The sequence below is a fragment of the Brassica rapa genome, chromosome A06 (assembly GCF_000309985.2).
Source record: "Brassica rapa cultivar Chiifu-401-42 chromosome A06, CAAS_Brap_v3.01, whole genome shotgun sequence".
Classification (NCBI taxonomy): domain Eukaryota; kingdom Viridiplantae; phylum Streptophyta; class Magnoliopsida; order Brassicales; family Brassicaceae; genus Brassica; species Brassica rapa.
The window spans coordinates 13693244-13709409 of record NC_024800.2 but is presented as its reverse complement, the minus strand read 5'-3'; the positions used below and the strand labels follow the sequence as shown (position 1 = coordinate 13709409).

Below are 16166 nucleotides of genomic sequence, written 5' to 3'. Positions count from 1 at the left end.
GTCGCTATGTAGTGACCGAGCTCGAGCCAAGCTCGGTCGCTACGTAACGACCGAGCATCTGTCTCGCTCGGTCGCTACGTAGCGACCGAGCTCGGGCCAAGCTTGGTCGCTACGGAACGACTGAGCGTCCGTCCCGCTCGGTCGCTACGTAGCGACCGAGCTTGAGCCAAGGCGCGGTCGCTATGTAACGACAGAGCTCGAGCCAAAGCTCGGTCGCTACGTAGCGACCGAGCGTCCGTCCCGCTCGGTCACTACGTAGCGACCAAGATCTTCTGAAACGTCGATTCGACACTAGTCCATGCATTCTCGTCTATCCTTCGGTGCTATCTCCCGAAGACCGTAGCAAACTCAGTTCATGTTTTCCACCATTCTAAGTCATCAATCAAACTTTGCGGTAAAAACCGCAGAAAGTTCGTTATTTATCGAATGAAATCGTAATAAACGTTTCGGGTCGGAAGATGGCCCAACGGGACCTAAAACACGACTCCAGTCCCAACTTACGATTTCTTAACCAAAAGCCCGTAAATCGTAGGACGGTTTACGCTTGGTGCATAAGGAAATATAAATGTCAAGTTTCCGCGGATAAATACAAAATTTTGAAGATAATTACGAAGATCGGAAAAAATAGAATATCTCAATTTTATGCTATGACGGCTTAAGGGCAGAAGAGTAAAAGCGTAAACCGACCTAGGAGCGAGTATATAAGGAGTTCTAGGCGAGAGGCATATGGAGAGAACTTTTCCGAGCAAACTTAGCACTTAGAGCAATTTTAGGCAACTTTCCGTTTTTGATACTCGAGCTGCGACTCAACTAGGTTTTGTAGTCTTAAGGTTTTAGAACTAGGAATCTCGCCGACAGCTCTCGAAGCCCAGGCTCTTACCTTGTTGTAACGCTCAGACGCGATTCGGAATAAGATCTATTTTGCTCTCTTTTCGATTTCTTATACTTTATCGTTGTTATTCTTGTGTTCTGATTGCTTGGCGTGTGGTATTAGCAGATATCCGGGACCTCTGGGAAATTAGGGTTTTCCAAGTTTCCTTATTTAAACGGAAATCGACAGTGTGAATTTCGGTTCCCACAATCCTAAACATTTTCATCCTCGTAATCATAATATTCTCCATTTAAAACTTCTCACCATGAATATAACTCTGCAGAAGTCGTAGCATCGCTTGATCAACGTTGTGATACATCACCTGTTGTAGTGAAACAACACATGATTCATGAGCCTTTGCATGTATCACAAGTACATTGGTCTACTAGTTAACTTTTCATCTCCTACTAGAGGTGTTATCTCACACTGATGAGTTTTAACCTGATAAATAAGATTAGGGCAAGTGATAGGCTGTCGTTCATTTGAGTGCCTTGATGTTGCTACTATCTGATTGTACACGAGACAAACAAAATTAATCGGCTTCTTCTTAACAAGAATATATATAAAAAATGCATAGACTGGTTCATTAGTTACACATTATTTGTTCCTAGAATCGAATTTTCCTGGATACTTTGTAAAGAACATGATATGGCATACTAATATCCTCAAGAATAAAGCCTTCCCATCTATGCTGATGACCACCAGTCATAAACGCAACAACCTAATCCAAAATTTCCAATTCCCACACATGATGATGATCACCATATGGAGTCACAAACATCCTATTGATAAAAGTTGACAAAACTCAACATTGATCCTCTAATCATGGCTCCACCATAAGATCCAAGCAAATTTGCAATACATTCTCTAAATATTCCAGGAGAGAATTGATATCACTCAAATTATCCTAAAGAGTGATATGTACTCTCTCAAATAAAAGGTCAAGTTGTAGTACTTATGGATCAAATTCACAGGGAGCTAAGGCACAAAAAAAAAATCTAGTAGTTATGTGGTTAAGCTATGCAAACATGTTTAAATGTAAATAGCACTGGTCTGAGCAAAGTAATTGTTCGGTTGATTGAATGCAATTTCCAAACAGATATGAAATGCATTAGACTTAGGGTTTCTATTCAGACAAACATGAGTATAGAGATATAGAGACTAAGTGTATGTTGGATATCCTAGAACTCAGACTTAAAGAATAGTCTATCAACTTCCGTATTTTTAGACTATCTATTCCCGGATGTAAAGATCTCAGCTGTCGCTTGTTGGTCTTGAGAAAGTGTCGATCGATACCAATTATGGATTGTCGATCGATACACTTTTCAGCCCGTCGATCGATGCAGCTACTAGTTGTCGATCGATGTACCTTCTAGGAAGATTTACACATGGGTTTGACTTGTTCACTAGGCTAAAGTAAATTAGCTGTTGCTTCTTTCTAGAAATTCTAGCACAATGTAAACTAGATCAGACAAAGGACCATGCTTCCGCTTGCGTCCTAATATCTATAGGCAAAGTCCTAGTTAGCTACTCTAGAACACATGCATTACAGAACAATTTAATTGATGGATATCTTAACACTTAGCAATTCAATATTTTTGGCTGATCCCTCATGAATATTTGAACCCTAAATGTTACAAAGAGAACTACTCAGAAATAACTAAGCTATTCATAACAATAACAAAGTAATAAGAAAACTGCATAAATAGATAAGAATAAAAAAACTTGGAGTTCCAATCACAAATCACTAAAGGAGTTCTTGTATCTTCTCTCCAAACCTAAGACTTAAGTATTTTACTGTATGAAAGTGTAGAGAGCGTGTGTTGCCTAGAACAATGGCAGACTAAATAAATATTAGGTTAAAACTCGCCAGGGGCAATTTGGTAATTCTTGTAGGACTTGAGCTTATAGTCGGCTGGAACCAAATCTGGCCTTTGTGAGCTTTGCTGTCGATCGACAACACATAGTGTGTGTCGATCGATTATCATCTTCAATCATCGACCGCCGGGCTGTTCAATGGTAAGCTATAGGTCTTTATAATTTTATCTCCAAAATGTACTACAATCACCACTTTCCTCCAAATCACTCCAAAACCAGAAAACATACTAAAAAGACTCCAAAACAACTACATTGTATCTAAAACACATGTATACCATGGCTAAAATGGGTATAAACCATGGTATATCACACACCCTCAAACTTACTATGTTGCTTGTCCTCAAGCAAAACAACGAGCAGTCTCTATGGAAGCGGTTTGGAAACAGCAGGGACTCACAAAATTTAAGAAATCACTATCACCACCTCAGCAATATTGCAAACTACATCAAATCAATCTTAATTTTTAGAAGTACTTTATATGTAATATCCTAGTTTAGCAACCGATTCCATTCATCCATCAACATAACTAATCATGTCTGACTAACTTCTTCAGACCTCATTTATTAAATAAAATAAAATAAAAGTGTAGGCTTCTAATCACTGAACACATGGAATCAACTTAAGCAAGTATATGGACCTACATGTAACCCTTGTTTGGTTCCCCTTATCACTTCTCTTTTTTCTGAATCCGATTTTTTATTGGGCAAAGTTGTAGGCGAATAGTGGGGTCATCGATAATGTATCTATCCCTCGCTTCCAAAAAGGTGTGATCATTCTATTAGAGTAGAATAATGGGGTCGCAGAAGACACTCCTACCCCTCTAATCCGCAAGAAATCATCTCAATCTTTTGTAACTATATATCTGGATGCCAAAGAGAGGTGGATGGAAAACCAGGGACACTAAGACTAATACCTTCCAGACTTGCAGGAGGATTCCGATCCAATGTATACCAGTAAAACCTTCCAGACTTGCCCCAATACAAGCAAGTTGATTTCAATTAGGTTGGAGGTCAGCTTGTGAATAGTTGGCAGGATGATCCACTTTAGCATCTATAGTATATTATGCAGTCAATAAATCTAAGAATGATGCTAAAGAGTGGTTAGATAAGTAAGGAAAATTTAAAAAGTTCATTGTCCCCTTTTTGACTCAATAAAAACTTTTTGAAAACATTTATAAAACTCATAGGTAATTTAATATCAGTAAAACTTCCTCTCAGACTTAGTAGGGGTTATTGGTTCTACTATTTTAATGGATTTGAGAATTCTTCTAGGATTTAAGAAATCCGTTGATTCTTAAATCAAACATATAGATTTTGAAATCAAACATACAGAATTCAGAATCAAAATAAATGGATTTTTAAAATCAATCAAATGGATTTGCAATAAATTCAGCTTTATAATAAAATAAAGTATATAAAATGTAAAACATATTCATATATCATACGTTTATAAAATCTCTCCACATATCTGTTGCTATTGTGGCTCTCACTTGATTGGCATGTTCTCTTTGCTGATCCTGAGTTACAAGAATTTCTTCGTCGTTGTTATTAACTTCTTGAACATGTTCTACATCCTCAGAGTCTTTTTCTTCAGGAAAATTATCTGTTCTACAAAACTTCCGAAGAAAATTATGTAACCCAACACACGCAAGTACGATCTCTGTTTGTGTCTTGTAAGGAAAAGGGGGTGCAGATTTAAAAATTAGAAACCGAGATTTGAATATACCAAAAATTCTCTCGATAACATTCCTCAAGGAAGCATGACGATGATTAAACAACTCTTTATCATTCTGAGGAGTAGAATCCTGACCAGAAAACTCTTGTAGATGGTATCGAACACCTCGATATGGAGCTAAGAAGTTCCGACGATTTGCAAAACCGCAGTCAACTAGATAAAATTTTCCTGATATTAAACGATAAAGTAGTTAATTATCTGGAAAAAATATGTATGATTTACAATATATTTATATATATATGTGTACCTTCTGGAACTGGTAGTCGGTTAGTGTTCCTTGTTAAAGCATCATTTAATATCTTTGAATCATGAGCTGAACCTTCCCATCCACTAAGTACGTACATGAATTCAAGATCAAAATTACATGCAGCCAACACATTTTGGGATATATCACCTTTTCTGTTGCGGAAAGGAGCTGCATCTTTTTTTTGCACCATTGCAAATATATGTGTACCATCGATAGCTCCGACACCATCCTAACATAGAGTAAAATTATGATCTATAGAAAATAATAACTCAATCATGGTTAAAATATTAAAAAATGTACCTTGAAGTATGGATAAAATCTTGTACTTTCTTTAATCTTTTGAGGTGTTCCGGGTCCGGCGGTAGCCATAAAACTCGGTGAAATTTGGTTTAAAGCTCGCAAAACTTTGTGAAAATTCTCACTTATAGCAAACTTGGATCTCTTAAAAGTATCTCTTGTATAGCAATACCTCTAATTTTGACCAACTACAAGGAGAAAAGATGCAACCATTTCTTCAAGGCTGATATATCTTGTATCAGTTAAACTTGTCTTCTCTCTGAGAAGATTGCATAACTTCAAAAAAATATTTGGATACATCCGATATAACTCTCTAAAATGAAGAGGATTTTCTTTTAAGACATTATCTATATAATCTTGACCAGCTCTTGTGATTGGGCGTCGTGTGGGACGTTCAATTTGCAACTGACGTTCCCGTTGTCGCTTCTTCAAACACATCATCTGACAAAGAACTAGGAGCACCAATAAAATAATATGGGCATCTAACTCATCATCTTCATGAGACAAATATGATTCTTTTTCTTCTGATTCTTGTTGGCCAAGAAATTCTGAATCCATGTTTGATAATAAATTGACAAAAGAGCTTAGAACCTATCAAACAAGCACGAGACTTTTAGTAATTATTTGATGGTTTTCTCAATAAGCAACCTAGATCATTATTTATATAAATTTTACATTTTCAGTTAGTAAAGTTATTTCAGTTACATAATTCTCACTTATAAATTTAAGTAAAATTTACATTCAATAAAAAGTAAAAAAAAATGTAAATATTGATGTGTTAAATATAAAAAAGTTTACTTTTTAATTGTATGTAAATTTTACATAAATATAAAATGACAATTGTGCAATCCAAGAAACTGAATTTCTTACATATTTACATATACTTTACATTCAATTAAAAAGTAAAAAAAAAATATGTTTGTGCTTAGTGCATCGTGCTTAGTGCATCGTGCTTAGTGCATCGTAATATTAGTTACATGTGCTAAGTGCATCTAATATGTTTGTATGAAAGACACATGTGCTTAGTCATGTTTCAAACTAAAACAAAGGATAGCAACACTAATTTTATTATAAAAAACCATGTAATCAAATGCAAAAACCAGTATATAAAATCCAATATCAGTAAATAATAAAATAAATAAAAACCACACATAATAATAGCTCAAATCAAAATCCTATCACGTTATGCTTAATCCATCCGTAACGTTCATCAACAGACATGCTAATGAATACATCTTTCATTCCTAATTGATTGATCAGCTTAACGGCATCAAAACGTACATGTTCTTCCAAATCAGAAACTTCTTTGACTGCTTCCCATAGATTATTTTTCTTTTTCTCTGCTTCTCTTTGCTCAGCTTCTTGTTTTTGTCTTGTCTCTCTTTCTTCTATCAAATTGAAGAGTTTCTGAGTGATGGTTGTCAAAGTATTCAGCTCGTCAGCTTCTTCTACACTTTCTTTTTGAGTGAACAGATCATCACCTTTGTTAAGAGGACTAGTTTTTTGTCTCTTTCTTAAAGGAAGCTTTTCCAAAGTATCGTCTGAAGGACTGCAAAAAAAAGATGATTGCGATTCATAGTTTTGTTGGACATCAAAAGAAAACTCTTCACCACAATTTGCTTGCTCCTTTTCTGTTTCTGCAACTCTAACTGTTTGTGCATCAGTAGTTTCACCTAAACCAATAGCATTCGTACCCGTCGATATATTCTTGTCAAATATAAGTTTGAGATCATCAAATTCTTCAAATGTTTCATCACGAAACTTTTTGAACTTTGGATGTGCCTAAAAAATATTAAAAAAAAGTTAACATAATGAAAATAATAATAATAATAGTAATACAGCCTTATGTTTATTTACCTTTAGATATTCAGCCCATACTTCTTTTGAAGCTGTAAACCTTTTTGTGGTTGAATCCCATCCAAATCCAGAACTAAAACGAAGAAGTTCAGCCGCGTTCAGATATTTTGTTTTCAAGATCTTCATTCTGTTTGAGTAGTGTTGATAGGTTTTGTTGCATCCATGCATTCGATTGAGAGTAGATAGAATTCGTCTCTCCACCGTAAATTTGCTGAATGTGCCATTACTGTCACGCAAACCCGAAGCAACAGCATCTAAAAGTAAATTGATCAAACTTTTATTTTCTTCAGGACTCCATTGAATATATGAACCTTTTTCTCGTTCTTGCGATGGGTCTTGTGTTTCTTGATGTGATTCTCCCATTGATGCTTCTGGTTTTTGGTTTTATGTGTTTGTGTGTTTATAAAATTATGTGTGTATAATGAAGATTATATAGAAATCATGACACATGTATTATGGAAAACGGAAATCAATATAGAAATAATAGAAAATAAAAATATCAGGAAATATAACTTTTTGTTCAAAAGAAACGACATACTTCTACCAAAAAAACGATGACATATTCTACTGAAAAATAGAATTTGATGTTAATAATAAAATATTGCATGATGAAAGTGCCATGGCTTTTAGGAATTTTTGTTGCATGATGAAACGTGAGATATTGGAATTTAAATGTTAGAGAAAAATTTATAAGACAAATCCATTCAAAATAACAAGCTATAACTCAATATTTGTTTCTTTGTATTTTACTCTCTAAAACACTTATAAATCTATTCAAATCCAAATTCAAATCAAATGCTTAATCAAATCCTTACTATTGAATAACACCTAATTTTGAAATCTATTTTAAAATCATAGAACCAATAACAATGAATTTGAATACAGATTTTAAAATCATAGAACCAATAACACTAGATTTTGCTTGGATTTTCAAATCCATTAAAATTATAGAACCAATAACACCCCCTTAAATTACACTATCTCCAGTGTATATCTAGTTGGAGTTTGACGATAACATAAATCATAAGGACAATATGTAACAAGGAAAACAATATACATGATCGCTGATCTCGATGCGATCAACACACTGAAGTGTCTACCGATCTTGTCTGGTCTCATGATGTTTGAATGATGTCGATTTGGTCTCATCGGTCCACGACTTGAGAATCGTCTCTTTCGGTCATTTTTTGGTTTTTTCTCTCTTCTTTTTTTTTAGACCTGCAATAAATTAAATGCAAAAATAAGTAACTTTAAATACTAAAACTGAAAGAAATTACCTAATAGTAGGTTGCCTTTGGACGCTATGTTTGGCTAGTAAGGAGGTGGATGACTACTTGTTGGGAAACAAGTGTCTACATCTTCCTTTCTCATCTGGAACCATGTACCAATGAAGTTTCTTATGGTCTCATCTGCTCTGGTTCACTGATTTTTCAATATCTTCTTATCAACCTCATTGACATGCATCCTATTTTGAAGATTACCAATGCTGCGCTGGTGCATTCCAAGTCTGGCATGTGTTGATTCTGAGATGTCCTTCAACTCCTGATAGATATCTTCTTTCAACAAGTCTCGAGAAAAAGTGATCTCATCAAGCTTATCCTGTAAGAACTTCTTGGTTACCAGCTTGCCTCGTAATGATGAATGGTCGCTGTCGATCGATGGGCGAGTACGTCTGTCGATCGATGATGACTGTTCTACTTAAAAATCTAGTTGTTTCTGTATCGTGTACATCTCCTCCTGCAGTGCGTTCATATGTGTAGTCAATGAATCTATGTCATCACGGAGTGGGTAGTAGACACCATCAAGCCTATAGGTGAATGCTTCTAGCCTATCTTTGAATGATGAAAGTTGAGTGTTGATCGATGTTCGGATGCGGGCGTCGATCTATGGTTGAATGTGAGTGGTGATCGATTTTGATGCCATGTGACGACTGCATGTTGTTCCTGAATCATGGTTATGTCTTGCTTTATCTCATTCGTGCATGTGGTTAACCAGCTTATACTGTTGTCGATTGGGTAGTAGATTTCATCGAACTGCTTGGAATGATAATCATACGTCGTCCTCATAGATCTCTAGATCTCTGCTACCAACTCACCAATTCTTTGCTTTTCTGTAAGTGTCTTGTTCTGGCACGGTTGATATTACACCATACTTGTTTCTCATCTCCCAACGAGGTTTCCTTTTCCTGTTCTGATGAAGTACTCTTCGTCTGAATTCGGACTGACCGTCGATTGATGGTGCATCTGCTTCATCGATCGATGGTGGATCCTCTGCTCTGTTCTGCATGTCCAAGAAGTTTTTGGACCCATTCATGGCAATGATATCAGAAATTTCCTCTCTGGATATGTTCAGAATGCGTCAATCCATGGATCGTGTTTGGTCTTCTGCATCGCTGAAAATACTGTATTCATCCAGAATTAGATAACCATTATCTTTATTATCTTTTACTTGTACCACAAAATCTGGTGTGTGATGAATGTCGATCGATGGCTTGGTGTTGCTGTCCATCGATGTTGCCTTCTTATCTGCATGCGATGTATAGAGAACTCCTTCTTCGTCCATGGCAAGACCACGTTACTCAATATTCTTCTCTCTCTGGTCGTCCTCGTCATACTCATCAGATTGCATCTCATGTAATGCAGTGCCTACTGCAAAGCTCTCATGATGGCTATCGTCTGCCCAACTGCCAATAGAATAATCACCTTGTCTGTTGATCGTGTCACCGTGATGGTAATCAATCGATGTATGTAGCTGGGTGTTCATTGCAAATCTCGGATAGCAGTGTACTGGTAAAGTTAAAGACTCATTCGCATGACTGCTGTCGATCGATTCCCTGGTGCGGTTATTGATCGTTGGCTGAATGGTGCTGTTGATCGATGGTTGAGGCTGACTACCGATAAATGCTTCATACACTTTCTTGTATTCAGCTTCAAATTCGCAGTAGCATGCTACTATGAATCATGTATCAACTTCAGTGTTGGACATCTATGACTTGACAATTCTGACTGGATCGTAGTAGACACAACTTTAGGGTTTATCAGTGTTAGACACAATTGATTAGTCTGCATATTTCAAACTGATCCTACATTAGCCATGAAAGCTCTCCCAATTAGTAGGGAATGATTCATGTTCAGCTTGTTGTCCAGGATGTGGAAGTCAACTGGAACTAGTGCATTACCAATCTGCACCTCAAGGTTTCTAATGATTCCTCCTGAGTTTCTCGTAGAATAGTCTACAAAAGTGAATGAATCCTTTGAAGACTCTATCTTCTGACCCAGATGGTCTCCCATTACCTTGGGTAGTATGCTGACTGATGAACATGTGTCACACAGAGCACATGGAAACTCAATGCCCTTAAACAAACATGGCACTGCAAATTTCTCAGGATCACTCTTCTTCTTTAGTGTAATCCTTTGCTTCATCTTCTCTCTGACCTGATTGAACATCCTATGTATGTCATGTTCAGTTTCCTTGGTCTCTCTGAAGAACATCCACAACATGTGGGTAAAGTAAGCTTCTTTAAACGGCTTGTCCAAGGGTATCTTGAGAACTCTTTTGGTGAAGCTATTCATATCCTTCTCATTAACTCCTCTCTTAAGATGATTAGGAACCTTTTCTTCCTTCTCCTCAAGGTTCTCTTCTTATATGTCTGATCAACCTGCATAGACTCTGGTGCATCATCAGATTGTTGACTGAAGTTGTCTGCAATAATTTCTGAAGGTTGAAATGGGTTTCTGAGTGCATTCAGGCGTGCTACATCTATCTTTGGTAGCTGCACTCGGCATGTAAGATGTTGTCGTCGATTGACGCTGGAGTAGTCGTGTCGATCGTCGGTTGATTATGTTTGTCGATCGGTAGCTGGCTCATGGTACCGATCGATATCTAACTTCTTGATGCGTAAGGGTTTGGGTGGATGAGGGTGTTTAGCTGCAAACTCCTCGTGAGTTAGGATACTTACTGCGGCACATGATGTAACTTCCTCTGTCGATCGATGTTGAGTAACCGGTGTCAATCGATATTCGTCTGTCTCCATTGGTTGATATTCATCTCTTGGCGTCGGTCGACACCAGTGTGAAATGCCAAACTCATGGAGCTCTCGAGTTTGAAGTCCCTTTCATGAAGTTTCTCCTCTTTAACCATTTGCCAGAAATCATCATCTATGATGGTATTCACGTTGCGCTTCAGTGATTTATCTCCTATACCTTTGATGAAGGCCACCCGCCTCTTAAAAGTTTCTCCTCTCGGAACCACTTTTGTCTACAACATCCTCACATGTGTGTTCAAAGACTCAAACTTTGAATTCAGCTCTGTGTAGACAACATCTATCTTTCCATTGAAGTTCACCATCAACTTCTGATGACCTTCAAGAACTTGATCAAGCATGGACTCTATCTTGTTCTCTCGAGTCTGTGGCGGTGGATTCTGGTAGAAAGAATTTTCATAAGCTATGTTGCTGTTGTTGTAGTTGCTGCTGAAGGGTTTCTGGTACTATGAACTCTGGTTGTATCCACTCTTATGTCCATTGCCATACGAGTTTTTGTATCCACTCTGATTTCCAGACCTCTGATTCTGAAAGCCTTACCACTAACAAAGTTCACATCCTCCTCTTCATCTATGCCATTGTCGTCATCTACAGCTTCTACATCCTCTGCAGAGCTGACCTGCATCTTGAGAAGCTTATGAACATTATCCAGTTTAGCTTTAACATTGTCCATCTGCTCTTTCCCTAGGGTAATGGCTGATTTTCTCCTTCAAAATCAGTGTTTTTGGTGTTGTTGCTGGATGCCAAGTTCGCAATAAGTCTCACAGCCTCTTCTGGATTCCTAGTGTTGAAGTTTTCATCACTAGATGAGTCTATAGCCATCTGATATGACAACGTGATGCCTCTGAAGAAGGTGCTGAGCAGCTGTACTTCATTGAATCCATGGTGTGGACAGTCTCTCTAATATGACTTGAATCTGATCCATGAGCTTTTGAATGACTTTGTAGGCTCATGTGTGAATGTCGCAATCTTGCTCCTCAAGTCTTCAGCGCGTGTGTTGGGGTCAAAATCGGTCACGGCAGAATCAATGTCTGAAAGTTCGTAAAAATCAGCATAAATGTTTTTACGAAAAGTAATCTTCGTAAAGATATCTTTACGAAGAGCCTTGCGGTAAAATCTCGTCCAAATCTCAATCGAACCACTAAATACCGATTGTCCGAAGGCAACGGACATGTATCCAAATCGGCCGCGGACGAGCTCGAGTATGGAAATCAGACCGCGGACAAGCCAAGCTCGATCGATACGCGGCGACCAAACATGCACACAGCTTGGTCGCTACGTAGGGACCGAGCGTCCGTCCCACTCGGTCGCTACGTAGCGACCGAGCTCGAGCCAAGCTCGGTCGCTACGTAGCGACCGAGTGTCCGTTCCGCTCGCTCGCTACGTAGCAACCGAGTGTGTGTTCTGTTCGGTCGTTACGTCGCGACCGAACTCTTCCGAAACGTCGATACGACACCAGTTCATGCATTCTCGTCTATCCTATGATGCTATCTCCCGAATACCGTAGCGAACTCAGTTCATGTCTTCCAACCATTCTAAAGACATCAATCAAACTTTGCGGTAAAAACCGCGGAAAGTTCCTTCTTTATCGAAAGAAGTCGTAATAAACGTTTCGAGTCGTAAGACGGCCCAAAGGGACCTAAGACACGACTCGAGGCCCAACTTACGATTTCTTAACCAAAAGCCCATAAACCGTATGACGGTTTACGCTTGGCGCGCAAGGAAGGATAAATGTCAAGTTTCCGCGGATAAATACGAAATTTTGAGGATAATTACGAAGATCGAAAAAAATGGAATATCTCCATTTTATGCTATGACGGCTTAAGGGCAGAAGAGTAAAAGCATAAACCGACCTTGGAGCTAGTATATAAGGAGTCCTAGGCGAGAGGCATGGAAGAGAACTTTTTAGAGTCGGAATTCTCTGCATATAGAAACTTTAGGCTTTATTCTCGACAAGCTCGGTTTCTATGACTGGCACTCAATTACTAGACGAACTCGCCCAGGCAGTTCGATTTCTTGTCCAGCTCTATCAATTGAACTACGTTCGGCTTGATCCTCGAAAGGGGTACGTAGGCAGCCTTTAACAAGGTTCAGTCCGAAATCAATCAAAAACCTTTTATGTATCTTTTTCGTCTTTTGTTATCGAGCTGCGACTCAACTAGGTTTGAGCTCTTAGACCGCTAGAACTAAGTAACTCGCTGACAGCCTTTGCGGCCAAAGCTTTTATGACCTCTTGTAATGATCGCAACGCTCTTACGCGGACTCGAAATAAGATCTACTGTTTTCTCTAAACTCGTTTGTTATCTTTTCATGATTTCCGCATATATTCGGTCACTTGTCGTTGGCTGTCGCAGAGATCCGGGACCTCTGGAAAATTAGGGGTTTCCTAGTTTCCTTATTTAAACAGAAATCGACAGTGCGGATTTCGGTTCCCACAGCGTGCCTCATCAAAGAAGTTACGCAGGAATGCGCTCTTGATGTCGGCGCAAGATGTAAGAGATCATGGTGGTAACTGCTTGAGCCAGTGTGAAGCTTCTCCAGCAACTGAGTATTTGAAGAGCTTGTAAAAGAGGTAGTCCTTAGGGACTCCGTTGGCTTTAATAGCAGAAACTCGATACACGAACCTCTCTAGGTGGTCCCTAGGATGCTCGTGTGATAAGCCAGAGTAGGATATCTGTCCCACGAGTGTAAAATACTGAGGCTTAAACGCGAAGTCTTGCCTCTGAATGGCCGGAAGGCGATTGGCAGATATGTTCTCGTAGTTCTGATCTGGCATGTTGTAATCAGCTAGTGTCCTCAGTCATCAGTATCAAGGATTACATCCCCATAATCACCTACTGCATTATGCAGATGACCCTCTTGGTCATGCAGGTTTCCAGTCACGTCCTGAATTAGAACTATAGTCGCAATCATGTCTCGCGGCTCAGTATCAATCGATGTTCGATTTGGAATGTTAATCGATGTCTGATGTGGAATGTCGATCGATGGAAAAGTAGTCTCGGTCGACGGTGTAAGGCGGGTGTCGGTCGACGAACGAGTGTTGTTGTTGATCGATGCAGTGCGATTTTCAATGCGGATTAGGCGTTCTAAACGTGAAGGATCTGAAAAGAGCAGTGTTTGTTCCTTGTTGCTTCTGGTATTGTTGGGCAAATAACAAAAAACCTAGACTAAACCTAACTAAATTTGATCTAATGGTGATCAAAGCTCCTCGGCAACGGCGCCAAATTTGATATCACTCAAAATTCTCTAAGGAGTGATTTATACTCTCTCAAATAAGAGGTCGAGTTGTAGTATTTAGGGATCAAATTTATATGGAGCTAACACACAAAAAAGATCTAGTAGTTATGTGGTTAAGCTAGACAAACATGTTTAAATGTAAATAGCAGTGGTGTGAGCAAAGTAATTACTCGGTTGATTGATTGGAGTTTTGAAACAGATATAAAAGGCGTTAGACTTAGGGTTTCTATAAAGAAAATCAGGATTATGGAGATATAGAGACTAAGTGTATGTTGGATATTCTAGAACTCAAACTTAAAGAATAGTCGATCAACTTCCCTATTTTTAGACTATCTATTGTCGGATCTAAGACGTTAGCTGTCGCTTGATGGTCTTGAGATAGTGTCGATCGATACCAATTATGAATTATCGATTGATAATCGACGTACCTTCTAGGAAGCTTTACGCATGGGTTTGACTTGTTCACTAAGCTAAACTAAATCAATTGTCACTTGTTTCTAGTAATCCCAGCACAATGTAAACTAGATCAGACAAAGTACCATGCTTCCGCTTGCACCCTAATATCTATTGACAAGGTCCTAGTTAGCTACTCTATAACACTTGCATTACAGAAAAGTAATTGATGGATATCCTAACACTTTGCAATTCTATATTTTGGGCTAATCCCTCATAAATATTTGAACCGTAAATCTAACAAAGAGAACATAGCTAAGCAATTCATAACAAAGAATAAGAAAACTGCATAAATAGATAAGAGTAGAAAAACTTGAAGTTCCAATCACAAATCTCTGAATGAATTCTTGTATCTTCTCTCCAAACCTAAGACTCTAAGTATTTTGATGTATGAAAGTGTAGAAAGTGTGCGTTGCCTAGAACAATGGCATAGCACATAAATATTAGGTTAAAACTCGTCAGGGGCAAGGTAATTCTTGTGGGACTTGGACTTATAGCCGGTTGGAACCAAATCTGGCCTTTGCGCATTTCGCTGTCAATCGACAACATAGAGTGTATGTCGATCGATTATCGTCTTCAATCATCAACCGCTGGGCTGTTCAGTGGTCAGCTACGGGTCTTTATTATTTTATCTCCAAAATGCACCATAGTCACCACTTTCTTCTAAATCATTCCAAAACCTGAAAACAAACTAAAAAGACTCCAAAACAACTACAATGTATCTAAAAACACCTATATATAATGGCTAAAAGTGGGTAAAATCCATGGTATATTAAGAATACCCTAAGATTTGTCACAGTGTTCCCCCAAGCTACACTGTCTATGATGTCACGAACCAGAGTTACCTCTATGTGGAACATGATTCTTTGACCAGGAAACCCTCTCATGCAAAGATCATTATACTTGTCACAATCATCCTCAAAGAAAAATCGAGTAAATGAACCTTGAAGAGAATCACGTTTTTCACAACTTCGGCGGCGGCGGACCAAAAGATGACGAGTTCGCCATTGATTGTTTTAAGGTAGAGAGAGAGAGAGACTTGTTTTTTGGTTTTCGAGAGTGAAAAGTCGTGATGAGTAACTCAAATGTCAAATCACTAATTCTTAAGCACACGGGAATCTTGATCGACACACTAGGCTTTCTTCAGAGGTCCATCATAGTTAACCATCTACACATGACCTCAAAACTTGTTAGTGACAAAAGAGCAAACCCAAATTTATATCTCGACCAGAGAGAAATAAAATCCCTTATAAGCCTTGATAACAAAAGCCTTATTTGAAAATGATTGTAAGTGACCCAAGCAAATCAAAAACACGACATATGTATTCAATTATTAAAACTATTCAAACCCCTAATAAGACCTAATACTCTAAAAAATATGAATCATTTTGCACTTCCGGATAAAAATATTTGTCACCACCAGATAATTATTTTTGATGTATTTCAAACGAGATATAGCAGCTGCGATGATGTCATATCAAGAAACTCGTGTTTTGCTTTTTTCCTGTGGTTCTAACAAGCAGGTCCGGCTCAAACTTATGACATACCCG

At 38.3% G+C, this 16166-nt stretch overlaps 2 protein-coding genes across 2 annotated transcripts; both read right to left on the bottom strand.

Annotated features, from left to right (window-relative positions):
- Positions 1 to 4187: 4187 nt before the first annotated feature.
- LOC117126085 lies at positions 4188 to 5099 on the bottom strand. Its single transcript, XM_033273474.1, has 3 exons — positions 5031 to 5099; positions 4731 to 4959; positions 4188 to 4336 (listed from the first exon to the last, which is right to left on the bottom strand). Exons 1-3 carry the CDS (start codon positions 5097 to 5099, stop codon positions 4188 to 4190), a joined length of 447 nt encoding a protein of 148 aa, XP_033129365.1.
- Positions 5100 to 6194: 1095 nt separating this feature from the next.
- Positions 6195 to 9197, bottom strand: LOC117126084 (uncharacterized protein At2g29880-like). Its single transcript, XM_033273473.1, has 3 exons — positions 8980 to 9197; positions 6885 to 6957; positions 6195 to 6809 (listed from the first exon to the last, which is right to left on the bottom strand). Exons 1-3 carry the CDS (start codon positions 9195 to 9197, stop codon positions 6195 to 6197), a joined length of 906 nt encoding a protein of 301 aa, XP_033129364.1.
- Between the last annotated feature and the right edge of the window lie 6969 nt (positions 9198 to 16166).